The 27,024-nt window shown below is 40.1% G+C and overlaps 1 protein-coding gene across 2 annotated transcripts in view; it reads left to right on the top strand.

Annotated features, from left to right (window-relative positions):
• The first annotated feature begins 3,829 nt into the window (after window positions 1-3,829).
• Window positions 3,830-27,024, top strand: part of ANO10 (anoctamin 10) — a 77,125-nt gene continuing 53,930 nt past the window's right edge. Inside the window, exons 1-9 of one of the 2 annotated variants that reach the window (XM_089532870.1) lie at window positions 3,830-3,960; window positions 8,332-8,485; window positions 14,358-14,552; window positions 15,443-15,577; window positions 17,971-18,090; window positions 20,223-20,792; window positions 22,850-22,905; window positions 24,798-24,872; window positions 25,669-25,851. In XM_089532870.1, the coding sequence (XP_089388996.1) occupies window positions 8,347-8,485; window positions 14,358-14,552; window positions 15,443-15,577; window positions 17,971-18,090; window positions 20,223-20,792; window positions 22,850-22,905; window positions 24,798-24,872; window positions 25,669-25,851 (1,473 nt within the window). In that variant the 5' untranslated portion in view covers window positions 3,830-3,960; window positions 8,332-8,346. Of the gene's footprint in view, window positions 3,961-8,327; window positions 8,486-14,357; window positions 14,553-15,442; window positions 15,578-17,970; window positions 18,091-20,222; window positions 20,793-22,849; window positions 22,906-24,797; window positions 24,873-25,668; window positions 25,852-27,024 lie in introns of both variants that reach the window. The other variant, XM_089532868.1, reaches the window with a different exon arrangement.

The following is a 27,024-nucleotide window of genomic DNA, read 5'->3' as shown; positions in this document are numbered from 1 at the left end:
CAATGTACCAGGGGCCAGCACCATATTTGTGCACATTGGCTATAATTATTCCTTTCTGGAAAGTGTGGAAACCAATGGATCCACACTCTGAGAACACTGCCAAGCAGATAACATGCTCTGCTGTGTTTATTAAGTACTTAGTTCCAAACAACAAAAACAAGAAAACAGCCCAGGAGAACAGTGACATCTACTGAATGAAGGCAGAAAGGCACAAATATACCTTGGAACAAGACCTCTAGCATTTTCCTGGACTGTATGGTTATCTGTAACCTAGCAATAACAATGTTATGCTGTTAGTACTAATAATACTATCAGGCAGAGAGTTTGTTTTTAGTATTCCATCTTCCTCCCAATATGGGACCTAAAGTAATTCAAATACCAATACTCAAATAAATACTTAAATTAACCAATCAATTTGAAAACAATTCAATAATGTTATCTTGTTAAAAATAGCTGTAACTTAAAATTACATGAATAAGACAGGGCATTTCTGTAAGAAAAGCCTTGTGTGGAGGTATCCTAAATGAATGATTAATTTCTAGATCAATGTCCATACCTAATACAGCTCACCCTTGTATTCACAGATTCTGCATCCACAGTTTCAACCATCCATGGCTTTGAAAATATATGTTTTAAAAATCCAAAAAGCAAACCTTGATTTGTGCTATTTTTATACAAGGGACACTATTTTACTATGCCAGCGAATATAATGGGACTTGAGCATCCACAGATTTGCATAGACAGGGGAGAAAGGATCCTGGAATCAAATCTCAGTGGATACTAAGGGCCTACTGTACTCTCAAAAGTTGTCCCATTTACCTTGGAAATCTTACTAGCAGTCCCTCAGAGAACCTTCTCCCATTTCCCCAACCTTTCGTCCCTGCTTCCAGAAATTTAGCAGCAATAAAACATCTCAGTACAGATTCAGTCTCCCTTATTTGGAATTACAAAATATTCCAAAAGCCAAAATGTTTGTCATGGGTGACTGAGAAAATGACACCTTTGCTTTCTGATGGTTCAATAAACTTTGTTTCATTAATATATATATATATATATATAATATAAATATTGTATAAAATTACCTTCAGGCTCCATGTATAAAGTATATATGAAATAGAAATTAATTTTGTGTTTAGATTTGGGTCCCCTCTCCAAGATAACTCATTATGTATATGCAATTATTTCAAAATCCAAAAAGAAAATCTGAAATCTAAAACACTTCTGGTCCCAAGTGGCATTAATGAGTAGAAATTTGCTTTTTTGCTCTGGGTAGCATAGAGGATGAAGTGGCTCAAAGCAAGAGTTAGAGGAACCCACAGATTTTGGAACCAGAAAAGAAATTCCAGCACTGAATCTGGATTCTTTTCTGATCTGATGTCTTTCAAATCTCCTTTCCTGCCTCTTCTTTCTGGAAAAGGCTGACAGCAAGAGACTAAGGGCCCGTTCCCACTTACAGTTTAATTCGCGTCCAGATTCCCCTCGCTTCGTGTTGGTGATTGAATCAAAAAGACTCCTTGTTCCCACTATGAAATAGTGTGATCGCTTCTTTTGGGACGTTGTCGTCCTGGTGGAGGAGACCAGTCTGGGGTGTGGGGGGGGGGGGTTGTGTTGTGGGAGCCGGGTGGTGAGGCAGGTGGCTCCTGTCATGTCAATGCTGGGCACCTCCTGGTGAGCATGGCCAGCCTCAGCCGGACCCCCGCCCACCTGACCTCATCCCCGGGGGTGTCCAATTTGGGTGGTTTGGGTGGCCTTCCTCTGAGAGAGCGTGACTCATCCAAAGCCATGCAGTGGGTTTCCAGAGCCAAGTGAGGAAGAATTTGAACCCTGTACTCCTTCTCCTTCCCTGTCGCTGGCTCTCTCCAGGGCGGCTCTTTCCCAGGGACCATCACCACCACCCCCTCAGTGGTAGCTGCTCAATCATGGCATAGCCATACAGAGAGGGAGTGAGGCCAGCCTTCTCTGGGGTTGAAGAGGCCACCTCGGAAGGAAGGTTGCCAGGTGCCAGCCCCCAACAGCAGAGCTCCTGCAGCTTTGGGGCCTTGAGGAGGAATTGATTCTTTGTCATTTGTCAGAATTGATTCCTGTTGGAATCGTGTCAGAACTGATTCTTTTGGGGGGGGGGGACCCTCTAAAAACCAGCTACCAAAATACCCCATGCTTTTTGCATTTGCTCTGCTTTTTCCCCCACTGGAATCGATCACATGAGGATCAGGATCGATTTCTAGTGGGAACGAAGGGCATAAAGCCCGAATTAGGATTCAGATCTTTTCACGGTGGGAATGAGCCCTAAGTATGGCAGCTACATGTTTTCCTTGGCAGCCTCCAACAAGCCTCGCCTGGGCTTTTAGGTCCCCTCAAAACCTAGGAGAACATGAGAGAGCTGCCATATCTGAGGGCAATTGAGCGCTGGGTCTTCAGCCTTCATGGCTCACCAAGCGGGGGCTGAGCATGCCATGTTAAGGTTTGGGATACCCCAGACCACAGCACTTATGGGCCCCAGAAATGACCCTTCACCTTCTCTCTGAGGCCAGTAAATCCCAACTCTTCCCTCAAGTCTCTCTCACGCAGAAGGCAGAAAACATATTAGGGGTAGCCCTGTTGACCATAGAGCAAAGTACAATAATAGCCAAAATCCGCATTTATTTATTTGTTTTATTTCATTTATATGCAGCCTTTGGCCCTGAAGGGACCCAAGGCAGCTAAGAGGTAAAATTTAAAACAGTTAAAATCATCACAGAACAGCAATACCTTTATCGGACCAAGCAAAATGCACAAAATACATCATGCAAGCTTTTGAAGCCCCACTGGCTTCTTCCTCAGGCAAAGATGTTAAAGATCATACAGGGGAAAGAAAACAAGAGGATAGAGTCACAAGCCGACATTTTGTTAAGATGTCGTTGTAGTTGTTCTCAGTCAAGATGGTATGGAGGGATGTTCATGTAAACAGAGACCGTTCCTCCTTTTGGGCCATAGGCTCTCTGGGAGACAAAAAGAATAATAAGGTCCAGGAAAAGAAATGTAGGCCTGTTACAGACTGCCAAAATAAAGCTGCTTTGGGTCTCTTTGGAGGTATGCTATTTAAATGATGCATGGGTCCTAAGAGTCCGGAGGTCGCGCCAAAGCCACACTCCATTCCTAATTACCGGAGTGCAGCTTTGGTGCAGCTTCGGATTCTTAAGATGCATGCATCATTTAAACAGCATACTTCCAAAGAGACCCGAAGCAGCTTTATTTTGGCAGTCTGTAACAGGCCTTAAAATCCATTAGCAACACAAAAAGTATTGCAGGTAAAGACAGGAGATAGAGAAGGAGGAGGAACAACAACGTATAATGATAACACACAGCCCTTCTTTCCAATAGCTCCAAAGAACCCCTTCTTGGGTTCTGAGGTCCCCTCAAAAACACAAAGGCCAGCCCTGAGATGGCTCTTAAACCAAGGGCCATTGAGTTTTTGTTATTTGCGGGTTTTCCATATTCAAGGGGGGGGTGTCTTGTGCCCCTAACCCTAGCGATCCCACTCACTCCCATGGCAGCATTCTCTGAAGATGCCAGCCACAGATGTTGGGGAAACGTTAGGAATCAACTCTTCTAGAACATGCCCACAGAGCCCCCCAAACCCCCACAATTAATAAGTAAATAAATTATAGGCTTTAATGACTTCTGGGCGCTGCTAGGCCGCGTTTCCATGGGAACGTGGACCGCCAGTTGGCCTCACGGGCCCCGCTCTGAGAGGCTGGGGGCGGGGCTAACTAAGTCCACGCCCCTGGGTTCGAGCGGCTCCGCCCATTGGCGGCTGTCGCCGTCTCTCTTGCTCCCTCCCTCCCTCCCTGCGACGTGGAGAAGAAGCGAGAGCGCGAGGGCCCTGAGGCGGAGCCCCTCGGGTTCCTTCTTGTCTCAGTGCCTCGAAAGAAGAGGAAGGGAGGCGTCTCGGGAAGAGAAGAAGGGGCTTCGGCAACCGAGGTGAAGGGAATGAAAGCATGCCCCCATCTTCATGCAATGAATGGTTTCTTCCTCGCGCCGTTGCTTCCCAGTCATTCCCTAATTTGGGGTTTGGACTTCATTTCCCAGAATCCTAGGCTATTGGCTGAGATAGCTGAGGTTTCTGGGAGCTGGAGTCCAAAACACCAGAGTTTGGGAATCATTACCCTCAGGCCTCCCAGTTCCTCCTGGGTTGGGGTTTCTATCGCTTGGGGGGCTATAAAACACGATTAAGCTGCATCCACACTGGAGAAATAACCCGGTACCGCTTTTACTCTTTTCTGGCTCAAAGACTATGGAATTCTGGGACAATCAAACTCCAACTCCCAGAATTCCATAGCCTTTGAGCCAAGACACATTTAAAGCGCTGTCAAACTGGGGTATTGCTGTAGTGTGGATGCAGCCTTTGGTCTGAGACACACTGCAAAAATAATCCAGTTTGAGACCGCTTTAACTGCCCTGGCTCCTTATTAGGGAATTCTGGGAGCTGTAGTTTTTGGGAGACATTGAGCCTTCTCTGTGTCAGGGCCACAGTAAACTACAACTCCCAGGATTCCCAGGGCAGTTAAAGCAGCCTCAAACTGGATTAGTTCTGCAGTGTGTTTCAGGCCATTCTCACAAAACTACAATTCCCAGGAAGCGGTCTCAAACTGGGTTATTTCTGCAGTGTGTGTTTTGGACCGTAGAAATAGGAAACCATGTTTCATTGGGCTGCCTCTGTGTTGCAGGAATAATCGGGTGCGGCACCGCTTTAACTGCCATGGCTCAAGGCTATGGAATTCTGGGAATGGCAGATTGGTGGGGCACTAAACTGAATTCCATAGCACTGAGGGATTGGGGTTAAAGCGGTGCCACACTGGATTATTCCTGCAGTGTGGAGGTAGCCTTAGTTATGGTCAAAATGGAGGACACTTTGGAATTCTTCCTGGACAGAAGGATGAAACGTAGGCTATGTCTTGGAAAAGGAGGACATCTGGTCACTCTGCTCTGTAACCAGTCAGTCAGGGTAAAGTTAAACAGTACTGGAAGTAGTCTGGCTTAATATAAGATAACTCAATATTCTTATTTTAATTTATTTCCTATGAACATTTGTATAAATGCATCAAAAACAAATGATGTTTCCTTTCAAAAGTGTAGGTCATTTTCTTTAGAAAATGTTTTGCGTCAATTTAGCTAGAGAGTAACAACTTGTCCGTAATATATTGAAGTGTTCATTTAATGATCATTGCGCCTTTCCATACCAAACAAATAACTTGATAATGATGTATCAACTTGTTTGGTACCTCATTTAAAGCTGTTTCTCATGTAAAGGAATGCTCTTGCATGTCACTTCTGAGAACTGTGCTAGCTTGTGAAGGAGCTAGCTTTGAATCAGCTGGTAAATCCAGTAATAGCATTTCAGGAATGAAGGAGTGGTTTGATATTGTTTGGAATGGGTACAAATTCTTCACAGAATATCTTCATTTGTAATGGGAATTATTGGCAGCTCCTTTCTAGATCATGTGAAGATGGTCCTTATGATTTCTTCACTATTTTATTTAATGGCTGTATGATAAACTTAGACTATGTGGTTGATTTGTCCTGATAGTTGGGGTAGTAGTGCTCAGGTCTATTTTGCAGAGCTAATTTGAATCATAGTACTAGACGCAGAACCTTATGCAAACCTCACCATTGTTAAGGTAAGGTCTATTTATTTTGATGGAAGTTATATCCAAGAGAGGATATACTACAGGATTCAATGGTACAGTTCAGAAACAAATGAACCAGGTGGGATTTTATGGATGTGTCCACAGGATTGCTGATGTAGTCAATAAACAGCTATTATTTCTATAGGTTTAGGATGCTTTAATAATAACAACAAAAACTCTTATGCAGTACTGTGATAAGAAATTGAAAATGTGATTTTGGTTTCTAGTATAATGTATGGTGCAGTCCTATGGAAATCTACTTAGAGGTAAGCCTGACTGAATTTAATGGGATTTAGTGCCATTAAGCACTGTAGGATTTTCAGCCTTAGTCTGGAATTATTTTTAGAGTCTTTGTTTTGGTGTCTACTTATTTTCCAAATGTATGGGGTGTGTGTGTTGTTGTTTTTCTAACACCATCCTTGTATTGGAGCTGGCAAAGAGCCTCTTGAATGCCTAAGAAAATCCTTTGAAAATCAAGGCAACTTGAAGGGGTTGATGGACACATATATTTCTCCATTATGAACCAAACTGGCAAAAGACACCCTTTCTTGATATTCAGGAAAACAAGTGGTAGGAATAGGTGTTTTATTCTTGACAAGACAACATTGTTATGGTCGTATTTGTATGTGCACTTAGAATCCAGTTAAAATAGTACTGCCTATGAATGCTGTAGGGATTTTGTATGGCCCTTGAATACAATAGGCCTTTGGTATCCACTATGGATATAAAAATTGTGAATGCTCAGGTGTAGTATATGCAAAGGTGTAGTAAAATGGTGTCAAGGTTTGTTGTTTGGAAATATTTTAAAAATATTTTCAAGCAGTGGATGGTTGAATCCATTGATGCAGAATTTGTAGATACAGAGGGGCAGCTGGATTGAATATTGTATGTCATATATGCATAAGCCATAAAAGCAACTCTTAAAAATATTATCTAATTGTCAGCATATTAATTCAAGTTAGACAGTGTCTGTGTCCATTATGCTTATTAACTTGGGAAAGGCGTAGAAGTGATTCACTTAGCATAAATGCTGACAGAGGAAATTACCAACTGCTGCAATAGCACAGTTATCTTGGGCGAAGGTTGGACTGAGAAATGTAAAAGATATTTATTGCATGGGATGCGTGTTCAGTCCCTCTTACCAATTACAATGATATGCTAATTATAAAGATAACATAAACCTAAGTCTAACTGTTAGTTCCAACTCAGGTAGACTGATTGGTCAATGGGAACTTGGTAAATTAATCTCTAAGAATGTTCTCTTGGTTCAAGGGGTGCTCTCTAGTTGGGCCTATGTGTGTAGTCTTCACCTGGAATCCTATGCTCACATACCTGGGTTACAGTCTGTATTGAACACAGTGGGATCTAGTAACAAATAAGTATGCCTAGGACTTTGTTGTGCAGGGTATATTCAGGTGCAGTATGCTAGTCCTGTGAGTTTAAATCAGTGGCAGCTGGTGGTTTCCATGTCAGCACATTAATGGGTTTATTCAGGTCTAAACCTTGAAGGAGCTATCCAAAGTGCTGAACTCATTTTGTAGATAGTACCCAGCACCTTAGATAGCGGCTTAAAGTTCATCGTATAACCTGAAATGGATTCACTGCCTTGTTGTTGTTGTTGTGTGCCTTCAGGTTGTTTCCAACTTATGGCGACCTTAAGGTGATCCAATCCTGCAGTTGTCTTGGCAAGATTTGTTCAGAGGAGGTTTACCATGCCTTCCTTTGAGGTTGAGAGCATATGACTTGCCTAAGGTCACCCAGCGGGTTTCCATGGCCAAGTGGAGAAGCGAACCTTGGTTCCAGGGTCCTAGTCCAACACTCAAACAGTTACATCACACTGGCTCTCTTACTTGGAAATCACCAGTTGCCAATGGCTGAGTTCACCCCATCACCCCTATCCATGGGTCCTTGTTGAAGCCCTGTCCTGGCAGAAGGAGGAAAAGTGAGAGAGTAGGTGAATCTTGTCTTGATTATTACAGCAAGTGGCAGGCAAAGCCAGCCTATGATTCAGCAAACATGTGGAGGAGCTGCTTCTCAAAAGTATTGACTGAATCATTTTATCTTCTACATGCTGGTCTGATTTATTGGGATTGGGACCGTGAGTGGACAGCAGAGCCAGGCAGAATGGCTTGGGTGAAGTGGACAATGTCAGGGGTGGAACAGTGGCATCATTTGGCCCTCCATCTTGTTCCTGGGAGGAAATCTGATTCTGAATTTTGTGCAGGGAATTCATTTTTGAACTCTGTAAAATTTACCACTTAAGATACACTCATGGTTACACTGCAGGGTTGGGTACTATATTTTTTAACTTTGCTAAATAAGAGCTAGAGAGCATATCATAAGCTTAACAAAACTAAATGAATAGTTTTTCTCTTGAACATTTTTCACCTGATTTGGTCAAACAATTGAACAATATGATGAAAAGACTGATATAATACACTTTAGAAATGCAGCTGAATTTTGCCCAGGATTCTGTTGAATTTTGTAGCTTGTAACTTGGAAATATGTGGAAGAACTAGAAAATATACTTTTGAGGTTGAAGGTGAAATTCTTTTTTTGCATAAACATATGTGGCAACATTTGTGGCAAACTGAATATGCTTGAAGGTTTTTCTTCTTTTGTAATATATAATGCCATTTTACTTTCCCACTTTCCATTTAGTCAGACAGTTTTCAAAAAGATGAAGATAAGCTGGTCTGCCTATGACACATATGAAGCTAACTTCAGACCTTTGGTAGTAGTTGAGCTTGCAAAAGATACCAAAGATGAAACTAAAGAATGGTTGACCAAGAAGATCGTGGACAAGAAGAAAAATGGAGGTGAGTCGTCTTGTGTGTTATAAAAGCCTTTGTTTTTAAAAGCAGTTACCATTTCATCTAAGCATTGTTTTATAAAAATAAAAATACTCCTTGCTAGTCAGTAAATTAGAATAAAATGGTGTGGTTTTTGCAGCAAAGGGATAATTTATTTTTTAAAGCATGTATGAGAAAGAGAAGCAATTATATCTGGCAACCCAGGATTCACAGGATTCTTTTCCTGTCTTTCACCAAATAGCGTGAGGCTTTTCTTCCCTCCAATCCTATGTCTTCAATCCTGGGTCCTTCCACACTTAAACTTTTTACTATTAAGTGTTTTTAGTATATTTGGTAGTGTATTTCTGATGTTACTAAATAATCACTTCAGGCCACTCCTTTGTGAACAAGAAGAAAATAACTCAGGGCCCGTACAGACAGACCAAAATAAAGCTGCTTCAGGTCACTTTGGAGTATGCTTTTTAAATTATGCATGTGTCCTAAGAGGCCAGAAGCCACACCAAAGCCATGCTCCAGTCCTAAGAACTGGACCACAGCTTTGACACAGCTTCTGGGTGCTTAGGACGCATGCATCATTTAAACAGCATACCTTCAAAGTGACCTGAAGCAGCTTTATTTTGGCCTTTCTGTACGGGCCCTGAGTTACACAAAGAACTTTTGGTGGTATTTCTTTTAGGGAACTGATGTCCCAAGACATGCTGTCTACTTCCTCTCTTTGAGCTGTGTATTCATAAATAAGTGCTGCAAAGGCACCATAAGTTTCTTGCACTCTTTCTTCATGCAGAAAATAATTGTGTAAAAAGCTACACCTGTTGTGACACTTTGTATTATAATGTGTGCAGTGTGGGCCCAGGCCCTTCCAGCCGGGTACTCAGTTAAGGACCGGATCAGGTTAGGTGGGCGGGGGGGGGGGGGGGGCGGTGTTGCCTTGGTCCATAAAAACACCCTTTCCTTAACCAGGATCCCAGTCCGGAAAACAGATCACATCGAATGTATTTACCTGTCCCTGAAGGCCAGAGACAGTCTGAGGATTCTGTTGGTCTACCGGCCACCCCGTGCACTAACAGACTCCCTAACCGAGCTGACACAGCTGGTCTCGGAACTGGTGTTGGAGTCCCCTAGGCTTCTTGTCCTGGGGGACCTCAACATCCCTTTCGAGGCCAGTGATATTCCAACAGGTGCGGCTCGGGAGTTCATGACTACCATGACAGCCATGGGCCTGTCTCAATTAGTCTCAGGGCCAACACATTGTGCTGGTAATACTCTTGATGTGATCTTCAGTACGGACATGGAGGCTCCGTGGGCAGAGATCTCTAATGTCTCTCCCTTGTCATGGACAGATCATTTCTTGGTTGAGGCTAGAATCAAGGCTTCTACCATTAACCCCCCCAGGGGTGGCGGACCTATTAGGATGGTCCACCCTCGAAGGCTGATGGAACCCATAAGGTTCCAAGAAGCCCTAAAGGGGTATACGACTGGTTCTGACGGCGATTCTGTTGATACCCTAACCGACATCTGGGATACCAATCTCTCTAGGGCTATACACAGTATCGCTCCCAAGCGTCCTTTCCGGCCTGCTTCCAATAAACAACCCTGGTATACGGAAGATCTCAGGGAAAGGAAGCGGGCTGCGCAACGACTAGAGCGTAAATGGCGAAGACATCAGCGCTTGTCTGACAGGACACTCCTTCGCTCTCATTTGAAAGCTTATGGAGTGGCAATAGGTGCAGCGAAGAATTCGTTCTATGCTGCACGTATTGCGTCCGCAGAGTCGCGTCCGGCAGAGCTGTTCAGGGTTGTGAGGGAGCTAACTCAGCTCCCTCCCTCCCTGAGCCCTATCTTGGAGTCATCTAAAGTCTGCTGTGACGATTTTAACAACTTCTTTGCGGATAAAATCTCTCGGATAAGGGCTGATCTCGACGCCAGTATTTGTGCAGATCCTGTAGGAGAGGTGTCCGAAGCGTCCGTGGCCCCTGTTATACTGGATCACTTTGAGTTTGTTAGTACTGAGGAAGTGGACAAGATCCTTTGAAGTGTTAGGAGGACGACTTGCTCCCTTGATCCCTGTCCCTCATGGCTGACAGCTCAGGGGGGAGATGTGGTGCGACTTATGTTGCATCGCATAATCAACACATCTCTAAGTGAGGGTCAGTTTCCATCTAAATTAAAATTAGCAGTGGTTAAACCCCTGCTAAAGAAGCCCTCCTTAGACCTCCTGTTTCATAATAATTATAGGCCCATCTCGCTGCTTCCTTTTTTGGGGAAGGTGATCGAGAGAGCAGTCGCTTTCCAGCTTCAGTCGATCTTGGACGACACCGATTTTCTGGACCCATTTCAAACCGGCTTCCGGGCAGGCTATGGAGTTGAGACTGCCATGGTCGCCTTAGTTGATGATCTCCGTCTGGGCATGGACAGGGGGAACGTGTCCCTGTTAGTGCTCTTGGACATCTCAGCGGCCTTCGATACCATCGACCATGGTATCCTTCTGGGACGCCTGAGGGAGTTGGAAATTGGGGGCACTGCTTTGCAGTGGTTCCGTTCCTACCTCTCGGGCAGATCCCAGATGGTGGAGCTGGGGGACTGTCACTCCGATAGGAGGGCCCTGACATCTGGTGTCCCTCAGGGAGCGATTTTGTCCCCTATGCTATTCAACATTTACATGAAGCCACTGGGAGAGATCATCCGGAGACATGGGGCGCGATGTTATCAGTACGCTGATGACACCCAGATAATTTTCTCTATGTCTCCGACTGATGCAGTAACTAAGGATGGCATCTCTCCTCTAGATGCCTGCTTGGCGTCGGTAATGGGCTGGATGAGGGAGAACAAACTCAGTGTGAATCCAGGGAAAACGGAAGTACTGGTGATAGGTTCCCCGGTTTCGGGTGGTGAGATCTGTCACCCGGTCCTGAATGGGGTCACGCTCCCCCTGAAGGACTCGGTGCGCAGCTTGGGAGTGCTCCTTGATTCGTCACTCCAGTTAACTTCTCAGGTGGATGCGACGGTCAGGAGTGCTTGTTATCAGCTTCGGCTGATACGCCAGCTGCGTCCCTACCTGGACCGAAAGGACCTTGAATCTGTTGTACATGCTTTGGTAACCTCTCGATTGGATTTCTGCAATGCACTCTACATGGGGCAACCCTTATACCAAACCCGGAAGCTGCAATTGGTGCAGAACATGGCAGCTAGATTGGTCGCTGGTAGTTCCAGGTCGGACCATATAACACCTATTTTAAAAGACCTTCACTGGCTGCCTATTCGCTTCCGAGCTCAATACAAGGTGTTGGTTTTGACCTATAAAGCCCTAAATGGCTTGGGCCCAGGGTACTTGGAGGACCGCCTCTCCCCATATAATCCGCCTCGCACACTCAGAACTTCTGGGACTAAATTGTTGGAGGTCCCTAGGTCTAACTTTGTACGGACCTCACAGAGGGCTTTTGCTATTGCTGCCCCTTCACTCTGGAATAAGCTCCCTGCAGAGCTTCGCTCCGCCGCCTCATTAGCTGTCTTCAAGAAACAACTGAAAACGTATCTATTCCGGCTGGCCTTCCCACCTTAGATTGTCTGTTTATTTTCCTGCCCTCTTTTTTCCCTTTCGACCCCGGACCGATGTAAACTAATTTTTCTTCTTTTCCTTGCCCTTGACATGTGTATTTTATTGTTTTCCTGTTCCTGTTTTTTTTGTAGTAATGTTTTTAACTGTTATATTGAATTTTTATCCTGTACTGAAATGTTTTAAAAATTTGTAAGCCGCCCTGATCATATCTATGGAAGGGCGGGGTAGAAATAAAATTTATTATTATTATTATTATTATTATTATTATATAATGCAGGTGAAAATAGATAGCTTTATTTTTGCATCTTTAGGAACTGTTGTTATTGTGTGCCTTCAAGTAATTTCCAGTTTGTGGGTGACCCTTTCATAGGGCTTTCTTGGCAAGATTTGTTCAGAGCAGATTTGGTATTGGTATCATCTGCAGTTGAGAGGGTATGACTTGCCCAAGGTGACCCAGTGGGTTTCCATGGCTGAGGAGTGATTTGAACCCTTGTCTTCAGAACCATAGTCCAGCACTCAAACCATTGTGTCATGCTGACTTTGAGGAGCTGACCTCATGTTATGTGAAAATATGCATTTGATCCCTGTCACTATCATATTTTAAAACCCAAATTAAGTCATCTTTGAGTGGGATATTTGGCAGTAAGGAAATGAAAGAAAGACTGTTTAATCCTTTCTCCTCCATTGGTACAGGCAGTTGTGGAAGGCTAGGTGGCTGCAGGCTGTATTTTAGAGGAAGGATCTGGAAAAACTGAATATTCCTTGTCTAAGAAAGCCCCACAGGTGACATGAAGGCACATACACACATACAGGGGCATTGGTCCCCCTGGGAGACTTTGGAAGGCTGCACCTCTCTGCCACACCTTTGCTGTTCTTAACTGCCATCAAGTTGGCCTTGACCCATGGTGATCTGGTGACTGAGACATCTCTAAGACCCCTATTCTTTACCACTCTGCTGAGGTCATGTAGGTTCAGGCGCATGACCTCCCTGATTGCGTCTAGCCATCTGGCATGCGATCTTCCTCTCTTTCTACAGACTTCTACTTTTCCTAGCATCATTGTTTTTTCCAGTTATTCATGCCTTCCCATTACGTAGCCAAAGTATGACAGCCTCAGTTTTGTCATCTTAGCTTCCAGGGAGAATTTAGGCTTGAACTGTTCTAGGACTCATTTGTTTGTCTTTTTAGCCATCCACAGTAACCTCAGCACCCTTCTCCAGAACATCTCAAATGAGTTGATTTTCTTCCTACCTGCTTTCTTCACTGTCCAGCTCTCACATCTGTACATGATAATGGGGGATACTATGGCTTGGACTAATTTGACTTGAGGATCTTATCTAGTTCTTTCATAACTGCTCTTCCCATTCCTAGCCTCTTTCTGATTTCTTGAGTGTAGTGTCCATTCTGATCAGTGTTTAACTATTTTGATTTCTTTGTTAGCTAGACTGAATTTATATAAATCCTGCATGATCATTATTTTTGTTTTCCTTCATGTTCAGCAGTAAGCCTTCCTTTGCACTTTTTTCTTTAACTTGCCTTAGTAATTGTTCCAAGTCTATGATGTTTTCTGCTAGTAGTATGGTGTTATCTTGGATTGTTGATGTTCCTTCCTCCTGTCTTTACTTCTCCTACTTCTCAATCTAAACCTGCTTTTTGTATGATATTTTCTTCCCCTTCTTCTCAATCTAAACCTGTTCTTTGTATGATATTTTCTGCATACAAGTTGAACATATAGGGTGATAATTTGTGATGCAGCTTTGCCTGACTCCTTTGCCAAGTGGGAACCATTCTGTTCTAACAGGCACACCTGCTCATGTAAAAGAAGAAGAAGAATGTTTGACCCCCGAACATTCACTAGGTCTATGGGGGCATGTTCACCATGTTTTGATGCTTTTCTGGGCCATTTTAAGCCTAGGAGAGGGCTTTTTGTAACAGCAGGTCATGAGCAGAAGTCATTTCCTGTTCACTTCATGTTGGAAAAAAGGGGCTAATTTGCCCAGTGGGTGCTAAATAGCATGGGAATCATGCTATGCCCCCAGATGACATTTAGAGATATTTTAGGACAAAAAAATGTTTGTGAAAAAAAAGCTTGGCCACCATCCAACCAGTCTTGAGTATATGTACTTCTCAAATGATTTGAAAAATAGACATTTCAGCTTATAATTTTCTTCCATAGAAATCAGTAGCTTGCTCTGTGAAAATGGGGCTACACCTGTGGCTCTTCAGATACTGTGAAAGGAGCATAATGCACGAGTCAAAATTATTCAGGGCTTAAATGACTTTTTAAAAAACGCTCATTTTGATTTCTTGCTTTACTTTGAAGGAGCCCAACTTTTGGTTAAACCATTGACCCAAGATGGGAAACAAATGGACGGAAACAGTAATATCTATCTTGTTGGAGCATCTCACATAAGGCTACTTCTCGGAGCTGAAACGGTGGGATTGGTGAAAGAATGTAAGGATAATACAATGAGAGCCTTTACCTATACCTCTAGAAAAACTTTCAAAGATTTTGCAGGTAAATCAGACTGTTCTTGGGTTGTTTTTTGTGTGAAATAGTTGCTTGTTTTTCTGTTATTACAATGGCAAAAACTTTTCTGAGTAGGTGGAACAATTATACAGAATTATTTTTGACAAAAGAACTTTAAATTTCTCTCAAGATGTATAATATTGAGCTTTAGTGTATGATTTTATTTTAAAGATATGCTTTTCTGCTTTGAAGATCTTGAATATCTGTGACTTTACTGATAAAGGTAGTCCCTCCACCAATGCAGATCTCAGTTATTCCAACCAGAAGTGCTAAGGACAGTTTGAAACCTGGTGGCTCTTCTTCTGATGACAAACCTATTTGTGTTAGTCAGGTTGGTTTTTGGAAAACAGGCACAAAGTCTGCTTCTGGGGCCATATTTGCACCCTTACCAACCTGGTAAAACCTGCCAGAACTTATGCTCCTCTGAAATAGCCCTCAGTAACTCATGTGTCTCCTCCATACTATTATGAGATGGTATAGAAGGATTTGTGGAGACTTTCTGCCTGTATTTTCTGAAACTGTTTAGACTTCAATTTTCTGTGATTCTAAAAATTATTCAGTATTAATTATTGAATATTAAATTGAATATTAAACCTGGTGCTTTAAAATGTATTTGCACTTTTTAATATATGGATCTTTATTGGTAGTTGGTCATTTTAGGAAGCTGGATGGGCTATGGTCCTAGGCATAATTATCTAAGGGACAGTTACATTGAAATTAGTGGACCTTACTTCTGAGTAAGCACTTACAGGATTACACTATTACTAAATATCTTGTCCATAAGGAACACATGCTATGATGACAGGTTTTGTCTCTATAATCCACAATAATTTTTCTACATGAAAATGAAAATTCAACTATATTTTTTTCTGTTTCAGAAGACAATCATGATTTTCTTACAGTGGCAGAATGTCAATACATTATCAAACATGAACTCGAAAACCTGAGAGCCAAAGATGAAACAATGATCCCTGGCTATCCACAGGCAAAACTTTATCCAGGAAAGTCAATTAGTAAGTAACTTTATATGGCTGTTTTTAATTTCATCCACCCTGTTAGTTGAAAAAATATTGTCAGCCCTCCTTATCCACAGATTTTTTTATCCATGGATTCAAGCATCCACAGTTTGAAAATATTCAGTATAAATTCCAGATAGCAAACCATGATTTTCCATTTTACATAAGGGACACAATTTTGCTATGCCATAATATTTAATGAGACTTGAGCATCCATGGATCCTGGAACCAAACCCCAATGGATAACAAGGGCCCACTGTACATAGTTGAAAAATATGTATCTTGAACATATAGTTTTTTAGCTTTCAAAGGACCCTTTCAAAGGACCCTTTAGACATTGCAGGTTGAGAGCTTATGTTTGGCACAATGTTTCTTTATATAGATTTTTTTAACAGCTAACATCATGCTGTTGCATGACTGCTAGCTTGATGCGGTGTTCTTCTTCATCTCCTTGCAGCCCTCCATGTTGTCCAATACTGGTTGTGAAGGGTGTTTGTAATTTTGGATATAATATACAGATAAGTCAGTGAGGGAAGATGTGGTCAGACAGTAAATTTATGTTACAATTTCAAATATTTTTCTTAATAAAATGATGAATCTTTGGTATATGACTCCAGAGGAATTAGACAGAATGTACAAACATGTTGTGTGTTTGTTTGTTTGTTTGTATTTTATCATATGTGGTAGACATGTACAATGGCTAAGAAATGTTATGGTCGAATACATACTTTGATTCAGAGAAGGTCAGCGATCAAGTAAAGCCTGAGCTCTTCCTTTTGGGAATTGTGGATGATCAGTTAGAAGAATTATTGTGGATATTTACTTCAATACATAACTGCAGTAGCAAAATTGTTGTATGCACAGAAATGGAAGGATTCAGCTCTGCCAACAAAGGAAGAATGGTTGTTTAAAGTAACTGATTTGGCAGGTGGATAAATTGTTTGATTAGAAAGAAATCAATTGTGGCAGTCTTAAAAGACTAGAAACTTTTTTTGCAGAAAAAAATATGGTTAATTTAGTTGATTTGTTAAATACAAGTTTTGGTAATTATTAGGATTTGGAAAGAAAAGTGGAAGAAGTATAAGAACTTTTGATATTAGGAGAGAGGTTAGAATATAGCAATATGACCAATATGAAGCCATATCTTATTTAGTTTTTGTACTTTTGTTATATATTTCTTTATCTTTCTTTTTAAATTTTCTGTTTATTTTTCAATTGTACAGGTTGAGTATCCCTTATCCAGAATTCTTATTCTGAAATACTAAAGAAATCCAGAATTGTCCACCTTTGTTTTCTGATGGTTTAGTGCACAGAAACTTTGTTTCATGCACAAAATTATTAAAATATTATATTAAAAATACCTTAAGGCTATGTTTATAAGGTGTACATGAAACATAAATGGATTTCATGTTTATTTCATGGGTCCCATCTCCAAGCTATCTCATTATGTATATGCAAACATTCCTAAATATGAAAAACACCAAAATATTTCTGGTCCTGAGTATTTCCGATAAGGAAGATTCAATCTGTATATTTAGTTCTAGTGTAATAGAAAATCTTTAATTAAGATAATTTTTTCAAAAGGGTTCAAAGAACAGCAGAGTTGAGTTGTGATCCAGTTAATGTTAACATATAAAAGTTTTCAGAATCAAACTTTGTGGCAAGGAAAGATGAAAGATCATTTTCATGAAGATACAGGCACAAGCATGTCTATTGTGCATCATGTTGGATGTAGAGTTTAGAATGTTTGTGGGCCTTCTCAGATCATTCTTGGGCTACAGTGCAGTTCAGATGGGAATTATGCACTTCTCTAAGTATTGTTGAACTGCAGTACCCAGCTGTCCTAGCCAGCATACCCAGTTGTGTGGAATACTGGAAGTTGAAATTCAACAGCATCTGATGGATCACACGAGTCACATTCATGGTCTTGAGAGTCAGTGCTTTACACCTGCCTTTGAATGTCATAGCAACAGATGTTCCATGCTGACATAATATTTGGCATTCACACACATGTATTTAGGTAGAAATATTATGTCTCAGTTCCATTATTACTGTCAGTTTTCTAGATTTAAATCAGTAAATGTAATTTAACAAAACTTCAAATAGTGTTTATAGATCTGCCTTGGAAAAATGTGTGAATGACCTACTTTGATTCAATGTTTCTGAGGTCCCCCCCCCCCCCCCCCGGTTTTATAAGGTTATTTCAAAAGGATGCAACATAGGAAGAAATCTACTAGAATTTTCTTTAAACTGTATAGACTTTTCTGTGTGGACTGCTATTTTTAATAAAGATTTAAAAATATTATTCAAATAGCTATTTATGCTGTGTTTGTTTTAAGAAAAAAAGTCTTCCAAATTAACACAACTTTATTCTTTTGTTTTTCTTTTAGTGCGAAGGCTAATGACTAATAGTATTCTAATTCAGATTTTTCCACTTCATGACACAGATGAATTAAAGAAACTTAGTCACACCTGGTATAAACGAATGAAATTTGGTTATCAGCCTTTAGGTAAGTTAGCATGACCAGAAAAAAACAAAGAAGTCCATTCTTGACTGACACTGCTCTGAATTATATAACTTTATTGGGATTCAGTGAATTATAAGATTATGAAACCAGTCTTCGATGTACAAAAAATGTTTTGGGATCAGAGCTGGGGAAAGTCCCTTTTTACTTCAGCTCCCAGAATCCCCTGGCCAGTAGAAGTAATGGCTGTGCTGGCTAGGTTATTGTGGGAGTCATAGTTAAAAGTAGCTTTTCTGAGTTTTGTCAAGAATATACCAGAATTGGAGAGCAATTATAGTTGTTTCTGACTAAATAACTTGAGAGGACTAGGACAGATATGCCAACCCATATGTTGGAAGGGACTGGAATGAAAATCGGAGAGCAGCCAATTTGACTGGGGAGGAAATTACTTTCTGTTCCCAAAGATGGTTGTTAATCTAATGTGTTATGATTTTTAAAAGTATAAGACAACAAATGTGAGAATTAGTCTCATCTTGAGCATGACCTAATACAAAATGCACTTCACTTTAGCAAATGAAATTACTTTTGTGTGGTTTGCAAAAATTGAGTAGTGGGGAGCTGTTTGAGATTGTCTTTGGCTGGCAGCAACTGCACACAAAAACTTATAAGCATACGTTGATTTGCCACACAGATCAGCTGAGGTGAAACATTCCTTTCAGTAGTTTGTAATAGACTAGAAAAAACTGCGTAGTGATGAGCCATATGACTTGAACTGACTTTAGTTTGTACTTCTTACTTTGCTTCCAAACCAGCAGTTTCAATTCTGATATTATCCTGTTTTTTGGCAGGATGGGGCAAGCAATACTTTTATAAGAATGAAAGAGATTCTGGATCTGTCTGTAAGAACCATATCCCCAAGATTATGAACTCTTACATGCATAGTAAACAGACATGTGGGGCATACCTCTGAAGGTTGCTTTTAAAAAAAAAATTAGTTAATTATAACTAATTTAACAATGTCTGTATATATGAAGTCATCTTCAGTACCATCTTCAGTTACTAGGTGGTAGACCTTCCTTGAAGGCCCTTTCTGGTTTTGAAAAACTGGCATTTTCTAACATTAAGCAATGTGTTGAGGGAAGAGGCTGCTTCCTACTTAAATGATTCTTCCTTTTGTGTCAGGAAAGGATAGCCTCGGGGAGTGGGTAGAAAACCAGAAAAACAACCACTTTGCCTATACCTGCTGTAGAGGTACAGTATGGAAGTTGATATGCTAAGGGTTCCCATCAACTGTGACTTCATGTTCGAACACAATGTGTGTCCCACACTGACAAATGTGTCATTTTGCTTCAAGGCCCAAGGGCATTCTGTATCTAACTTGTGTGAAGCCAGAAGCTTTGGCCAGTATACTATAACACAAAGCAGTTATTATTGCAGAATTTAATAGTAATATTTTTAAAACCACCCAGTAACTAACAGAAGTTTGGCAAATTCCACAGTTGATCTTGCAGCAATACCTTTATTAGGCCAAACATCCCCCCCCCCCAAAAAAAAAAAAAAAAAAAACTTCACTCAGGCTTTTTGAAACACACATGCTTCTTTCTCAGGCAAAGATGGTTTTAAAAAGAGCAAGCAGAAATGCAGGGGAAGGAAAAAGACAATTTCACACAGTCTCCATTTTGTTCTGGGGTGGTGTGGAGAGAAGATATGTAGGCTATTAAAGCAGGCTTATTAGGCCACATCCCAGTGATCATGAGCTGGCTGGGAGCAAAGTTAAGTAAAAGAGAGGCAAGAGCATTTGGTTCTTAGTTTGAAAATACAAAACATTCCCCTTGAAATAGGTTTGTTTTTTTATGTGTGGGGTTTTTTGAGCTATGTGGCCATGTTCTAGAAGAGTTTATTCCTGACGTTTTGCCGGCATCTGTGGCTGGCATCTCTGAAAATGACAGCCACAGATGCCAGAGAAATGTCAGGAATAAACTCTTCTAGAACATGGTCACATAGACAAAAAAACTCACACACACACACACAAAAAAAAACTATGGATGCTGGTCATGAAAGCCTTCGACTTCACATTCCCCTTGAAAGCTCAAACCACTCCGTCAAGCCTGGCAGATTTTCTAAAGGCAATTATTCCATTTGTTCTCTTTCTCTTTGTGTCTCTCTCTTTTTTACAGATGAAATTCGCTGCTATTTTGGGGAAACAATTTCTTTGTATTTTGCATTTTTGGAGTATATCACGTTTGCCTTGATTCCAATGGCTGTCATTGGAATCCCTTATTATATCTTTGATTGGGAAGATTATGACAAGTACGTGCTGTTTGCAGGATTCAATCTGGTTTGGTCTACTGTTATCCTTGAACTTTGGAAGCGGTGTTGTGCTGTTATGGCCTATCGATGGGGGACTCTGTTGATGAAGCGACAATTTGAGGAACCCAGACCAGGGTTTCATGGAGTGTTAGGTATCAACCCTGTGACTGGGAGAGAGGAGCCAGTATACTCTAGCTTCAAGAGACAGTTGCGTATTTATTTAGTCTCCTTACCATTTGTGTGCCTTTGCCTATACTTTTCACTTTACGTCATGATGATTTACTTTGACTTGGAATACCAGGCACATTTATATCATGAAGAAAACAAATCTGACCTAAGCAGTTTGATATTATATGTGCCCAGCATAATTTATGCTATTGTGATTGAAGTTCTGAACCGCCTGTATAGATATGCAGCAGAATTCTTAACCTCATGGGGTAAGTTTTCTCTCCCTCAAAAGTCTTTGATTTTCTTTTATTATAATATGTTTTGTTTGTTTATTTATTTTTGCCTTTATGATGAATTATGAAATAATATATGATCCTTTCAAACATCATGTGATAGCTTGACTGATGCTTATGTTTTGACAAAAGAGCTTCTTTCTTACTTAAAATAATAATATCCTTAAATGTGAATGATATTAACTCCTTAAGAGGTTTTGCTTCAGTTGATCTTGTCCCAAAACTTATTAAGCTAAAAACAGTATTGTGAAATGCTATTGTTTGCATTTAGGTATCTGTAGAATTTATGTTTGTTTGGCAGAGATAATTCTTTTTGTTCACTCATGCTAACTACTTGAAGATCCCACACAAAAATGAAGTCCAAAGTATATTAAAATAGTAGATCAAAGTACTTTAAAACTGCCGAAGATAGCATGCACATAGATTGTATCCTTCACTTTACATTCTCTTCATCTATAATTAGCAGTTTGAATACAGCAAAACAAGGTTGAAATCTCCATCCAGCAATTTCCATTTAAGCCACTGTCACAGTCTAACATATCTAGATATTTTAAATATCCAACATTGATGTCATTGCCTTAGATGTTGGAATAAAATGTACATTAAACAGTACGCTGAACTCATTTGATGTAAAAAAAAAACACAACTCTTTTTGCTGTCTTTGGAGCCATAAACTTTAATTGCAGCTTACAATCTTGACATAACACATACACCATAGTTATTTATGCCAAATGTGATGGGGGCAGGAGGGGAGCTTTGATTCCCCCCCCCTTCCAATGTATATCTAAAATTACCTATTTTCCCCCAATTCAGGGTATAACTGAACTGAGTTATCAAACAGTGGTTTGGTATTACGTGTACAGACAGGCTTAAAGAGTGTACTAACATGCTGTCCCTATCACCTTTGCTTTGTTACTTTTGTTTTTTACTTCTGTGTTATAGAAGTAGACAAACTGTGGCTTGCCAAGGACCCAAGCACATATGTAGAGATTACAACGTGCAAACTATGTACACAACAACAAGCATGTTTGGGACTTGTATCTGAGTGAATGTGGTCTTTCACTCTAACAGTGAGAATCCCAGGTATATTTGGCCAAATTCAAGAAACTTGCTAATGGAGCAAAGTCCAAATTAATTGAAAAAGAAAATATCTGGGCAATCTACATGCATTGCAATAATTTCATACTTTTTAAAATAGGCCTTGAGAATAGGAAGAAAGAAATATCTCGAGATAGTTTACTCAATAGCAAAGTAAATGTGCTTTGATTCATCTCATTACTAGATGTGTGTATGCAGACAACCAATGTCAGGATGCTTTGTGGCTATCAAGCAGTCATATGATGAAAAGAGAGAAATTAAATGCTTTTGATTTATGTTTGCTTCACAAAAATAGGCACTGAAGGAGGCCATTCTGCATTAAAAAGGGAACAACATGTTTGTGCTTAAAATTCTATTTGTGTTTAATTGGCCAAACGTTTAGTATTTTATTCAAAATATGCTTTGTTTTATTCAGATTGGAAAACTCTCAGAGAGGCTTACATAAAATCAGTAAAACTATTAGTAAAATAGTCCCTACCTCCAGTCTTACAATTACAAAAATACGACACAAAAGTAAAAAGTGATGAGAAATGAAGATGAAAGCAATTTCTACCACTGTTGCATTAAATAACATACTAGTTCTTACCATTATCATTTTTAACACAGTATAAGACTTTAAATGGAAATGAGCAGATAAAAATAGTCATGGCTACAAAAATAAAATTGAAGAAAAACTGACTGGAAAGTCAGTTTCACAAATTCTCTTGCTGTCAATTAAGACTTGTAAAACTGTAAACACTACAGCTAAACAGTAATTTAGTGCTGTTAGTGTGTGGTTGATCTAGTACCATAACCAAGCACCCAGCTCACGTAACACATTATATACAGATCTTGTACATCACTAGGTGTAAAATCATAAATGTATTTTACATATGTGATATGTAATATAACAAATGTTTATGTATCTTTCATTTATGTGATTTGTTACATTCCAGAAAACCACAGATTGGAGTCTTCATATCAGAATCATTTAGTTCTGAAAGTCTTGGTGGTATGTATAGTTGAAAACGTTTTGATTATGTTTGGTAACATATCTGCAAGATTCAATTAAATGAAATGTGGAGTTTCCTAAGAATGTTGGCTTGAATACCCAAAGTACTTGTGTACAGAGTTATACATTGCCTGCACCCTGTGCCAACTATTTCCTGGGTTGCAACTACTTGTATATCCCCAAACATTGCCACAGTGATATGTGATGTGGAGGGACAGTCAGGATTGGTTATCATACCAGTGTTAAGCAATTTGAAACCAAACTTTGGTCTTATCTGACCAAATGCTCTGCTCTGGAAGATAGTGTTTGCAATACGTCACATCAATAGACTCATCCAATGCATGTGCTCTCAAAAGCAACTTCCACATTGTTCAGCAAAATGTCCACATGTGCACACAGGATTTCAATTTGAAAGTGAGGTTGTAATCCTCACCTATGTAAGTATATTGTAGGTCAGGACATCCACTGGATGATCCTTAAGATGTCCCTTCAGGAAGTCCAACTGGATGATCCTTAAGATGTATTTGTAGGAAGGTTAAGTACCATTGCTTTCTTAGGCATTGTGCATTGTCTTCTATTTAAACAGTATGGTTGCATCACTTATGGGTTTTTGTAGCAGAAGAGGTATGTGCTACATCTGTCACATCATTTAAATTGCAGTGTTACTGAATGAAAGTAGCATGGCTTGTGAACAGGAGATGTAAATCCCCAATTATCTCGTCTTCTCATGCAAGAATGAATAATTGCTGAAGTGTACTCCATGCTGCAGGAGAGGATGAATATTTTTACGCAGTTCTCTCCCCATATTCAAGTATCCTGAAATACTCCATATAATTTTTCTGGACAAAACCCCATTTTTATGCTAACTCCCACATTTTCTGTGCAAAAACACATTTCCTGCACATAGAAAATTTGTTTTTTGTCCAAAACCTCCCAGATTTTTCTTTGCACAGAAAAAATCTTCATCTAGAACACTACAGAATGTTCCAACTACTAGGCAAAAACTGAGTAGAAATCTTTCTGCTCTGTTATTCTTTATAAGAAGCCTTCCCAGCTGTCGGAAACCCATTTTTCAACTGGAAAACAAGTAATGGAGAATATTCTTTGCCTCCTTATTTGTGAATTAAAAATCACAGTTCATTAGCAGACTTTATGGAGTACATGCTCTGATGTGGGAAGTGAACAAACGGAGCAGTGTTTCAGTGGGTTTCTGACTTGTTGGTATGAATCATTCTCCCCCACAATAATTGGAGGTTTTTCATCATCATAGTTACAGTCCTTTTCAGATAAATTGGTTTTATGCATTCCACTTCGAGAGATGTAACTGCATATTGAAATGAATTCTGAATTTTTGTGCAGAAATAAAATAACTTCAGATTACACTGCATAACATCTTGTCTGTTGATGCATCCCTTTTTGATCTGGTCTAGAACATAGTCAGGTGTCCTGTACAAGCTTCATCAAAATGGATGAGGTTTGTCCGGGACCAGCAGTTGATGGATGGAGTCTGTGGTGTTTTGAAATCCCATGCAGCTGTCTAGATTTTCTTAGACTGCAACTCCCAATCAGCTTATGTTGGCAAGGGTCCAATGATATGGAGGACAGCATGATTTCAAATCCTGTTTGAGTTCATAGTCTGCGCTGTAGCTGTTTAACTAGATTAGTCAGTGTTGGCAGCATGAAGCCTATGGACCAAGCAACTCATGTGTTCTCCCAAATGACTAGTGTAAATTAAGTGCTACATGGTGGCAGTGCAGGATGGGGAAGTAGTATCCCTAGGTTGATGAACCCTGCCTTGGGCATCCCAAGTCAAGATACTGACAAAACACTATCTCTCTCTCTCTCTCTCTCTCTCTCTATCTATCTATCTATCTATTTATTTTCTCTTACAGTTCAACTTTCTAAACTGCTTCGCCTCTTTATTCTACATTGCCTTTGTCTTGTTTGACATGAAGCTTTTGAGACAGGTGAGTTTTGTTGAAACTACTTTTGAATAGGAAAATTAAGTGGAAAGAAGGACTATTTACTTTAAATTCAAATATAGTTTATTAAAACCACATAGAAAGTATGGTAAATTCTTTTTGTTGTTTGTTGTTATGTGCCTCAAGTCAACCTGGATTTATGATGGCCCTGTCATAGAGTTTTATTGGCAAGATTTGTTCAGAATGGGCTTGCCTTCCTCTGAGGCTGGCAGTCTATGACTTAGGGTCAATCAGTGGGTGAGTAGGGATTCTAATCCTGGTCTCCAGAGGCCTGGTCCAATACTCAGACCATTGCACTACACTGGATTCTGTACTCACAGGAAATCTAGAGAACTTCAACTACAAGATTTAATTTTTCAATTGGTATCATTGAAAAGGTTGCAATAAGGTTAAGCGATGCAGTGGGGTTGCTCAACCTGCTATCCCAGAACAAACCTTCATCATAAGTCTAACCTCTTTTTTTCCCGTAGCCTTCCCATTTGTGATGGAAAATGTGAACCCCATGAATCTCATAATTTAGTAAAGCTGGTAGGAAGAAAAATAGGTAGCAGCTCTGCTAAGCAGTCTGCTTCTTTGATTATTTCCATGCTTATGTCTTGGTCTGCACCACAAAACCAAACTAAATAATTTATATCCAGATCAGTGTTTTAAAAAATGTTAAGATCTGCATTCTTTGCCTGGCTTGTCTTGCTTATTAGCTAACGGAATACAGTTTTTTTTAAAAAAAGAACTACTACAGTGAGTCTTGTTAAATGTCTTGCTTTGCTTAATTTTTTTAAAGAGCTTGGCAACATTGCTGATAACTTCACAAATCCTTAATCAATGTGTAGAAGCTGTACTGCCTTATTGGCTCCAAAAGAGACGAAATAAGAGGGCCAAGAAAAAGATAAAAGAATTGGAGAACGATGCTGACCTGTCTTTATTTGAACAAGTTAACCTGGAAAAAGGAATGGATACCTATTTGGTAAGCTGGTGGACTGTATCTTCCTCAGTGTTTGAGCTTTAAATACCCCTCCTTCTGAGATGTCACAACTAATGTAATCTTAAATAACTGGATTCCATAGAAACTACTTGAATCCTGAATGGAATTTGCAGATATGCCCCCAAATACATAGAAGATAAGAACTGGCATAGTGACTCAAATCAAAGTTCCATTTAACACAACCCATTGCTTTTACTGAGCTTGGTGTCCTAGTCTTTTCATATGAGGTAACTAATAGTTCCTGTGACACACTGGGTCCTTCCAGATGGAATATTTTATTATGCAGGTCCTCTGTGCGTTTATGGACATTTAAGAGTTGATCCAGATCTTATTGTCTTCCAACCTGCACCTTTCCTGTGTTTTCCATCTTTTCTATATAACCTCTTTTACACTTAAAAAAATCTGTACAGAGAGGAAGGATAGGATGTCTGCACAGGTTCTTCATTGGTAGCACTCTGTTTTGCACCATGTCTTGTGGAAAGTGCCAGGTTCTTATCCCAGGATAGGAAACAGCAAGTCATTGGTTCCCAAACTTAAGACCTCTAGGTGTTTTGGACTTCAAGATCCGGAAGCCCCTACCAGCTTGATGAACAGTCAGTAATTCTGAGCTGAAGTCCAAAACATCTGGACGACCAACATTTGGAAGCACTGCTTTATGCTTTTCAGATGTTTGGAGTTCCAACTCCCAACAGTACCAACCAGAATGACTAATAGTAAGGGACCATGGGAGTCAAAATCCAAAACATCTGAAGAGTCAAAGTTGGCCACCTGTCCTAGAACCTCCTCCTGTCACCTCAGCTTCTGGATTCCATATCTTTTATTTGCTTTCAAGAAATTTCCCTTTCAATTTCAATTCTTTTGTACCATAAGAGTTAAAAGGGTTTATTTAGTAAATAAATGAGATGCAAAAACATGTGCCCAGCATATTTAAAGGAGAAGGTAGTTATTAAAAATATTACCTTTATGAGTCATCCTGCGTGTGAAGCCATGTTATCCACATTCTCTAATGTTTTATTAAATGAGTAGCCTTCATGTTTCCTGTAAGATGAGTTGATCAGCAGGATTAGTTGAACTTCAAATGAGGAGAAATGAGAACAGGCATTTGCTCCTTTCACCTTAATCTTAGGCTTTTCACTTCCCACTTTTCACCTTACT

The sequence above is a fragment of the Sceloporus occidentalis genome, unplaced genomic scaffold (assembly GCF_023333645.1).
Source record: "Sceloporus occidentalis isolate IW3139 unplaced genomic scaffold, rSceOcc1.0.p SCAF_7, whole genome shotgun sequence".
In the NCBI taxonomy this organism is placed as follows: Eukaryota; Metazoa; Chordata; class Lepidosauria; order Squamata; family Phrynosomatidae; genus Sceloporus; species Sceloporus occidentalis.
The sequence above is the reverse complement of the archived record's forward strand: the minus strand, read 5'-3'. Positions and strand labels throughout refer to the sequence as shown.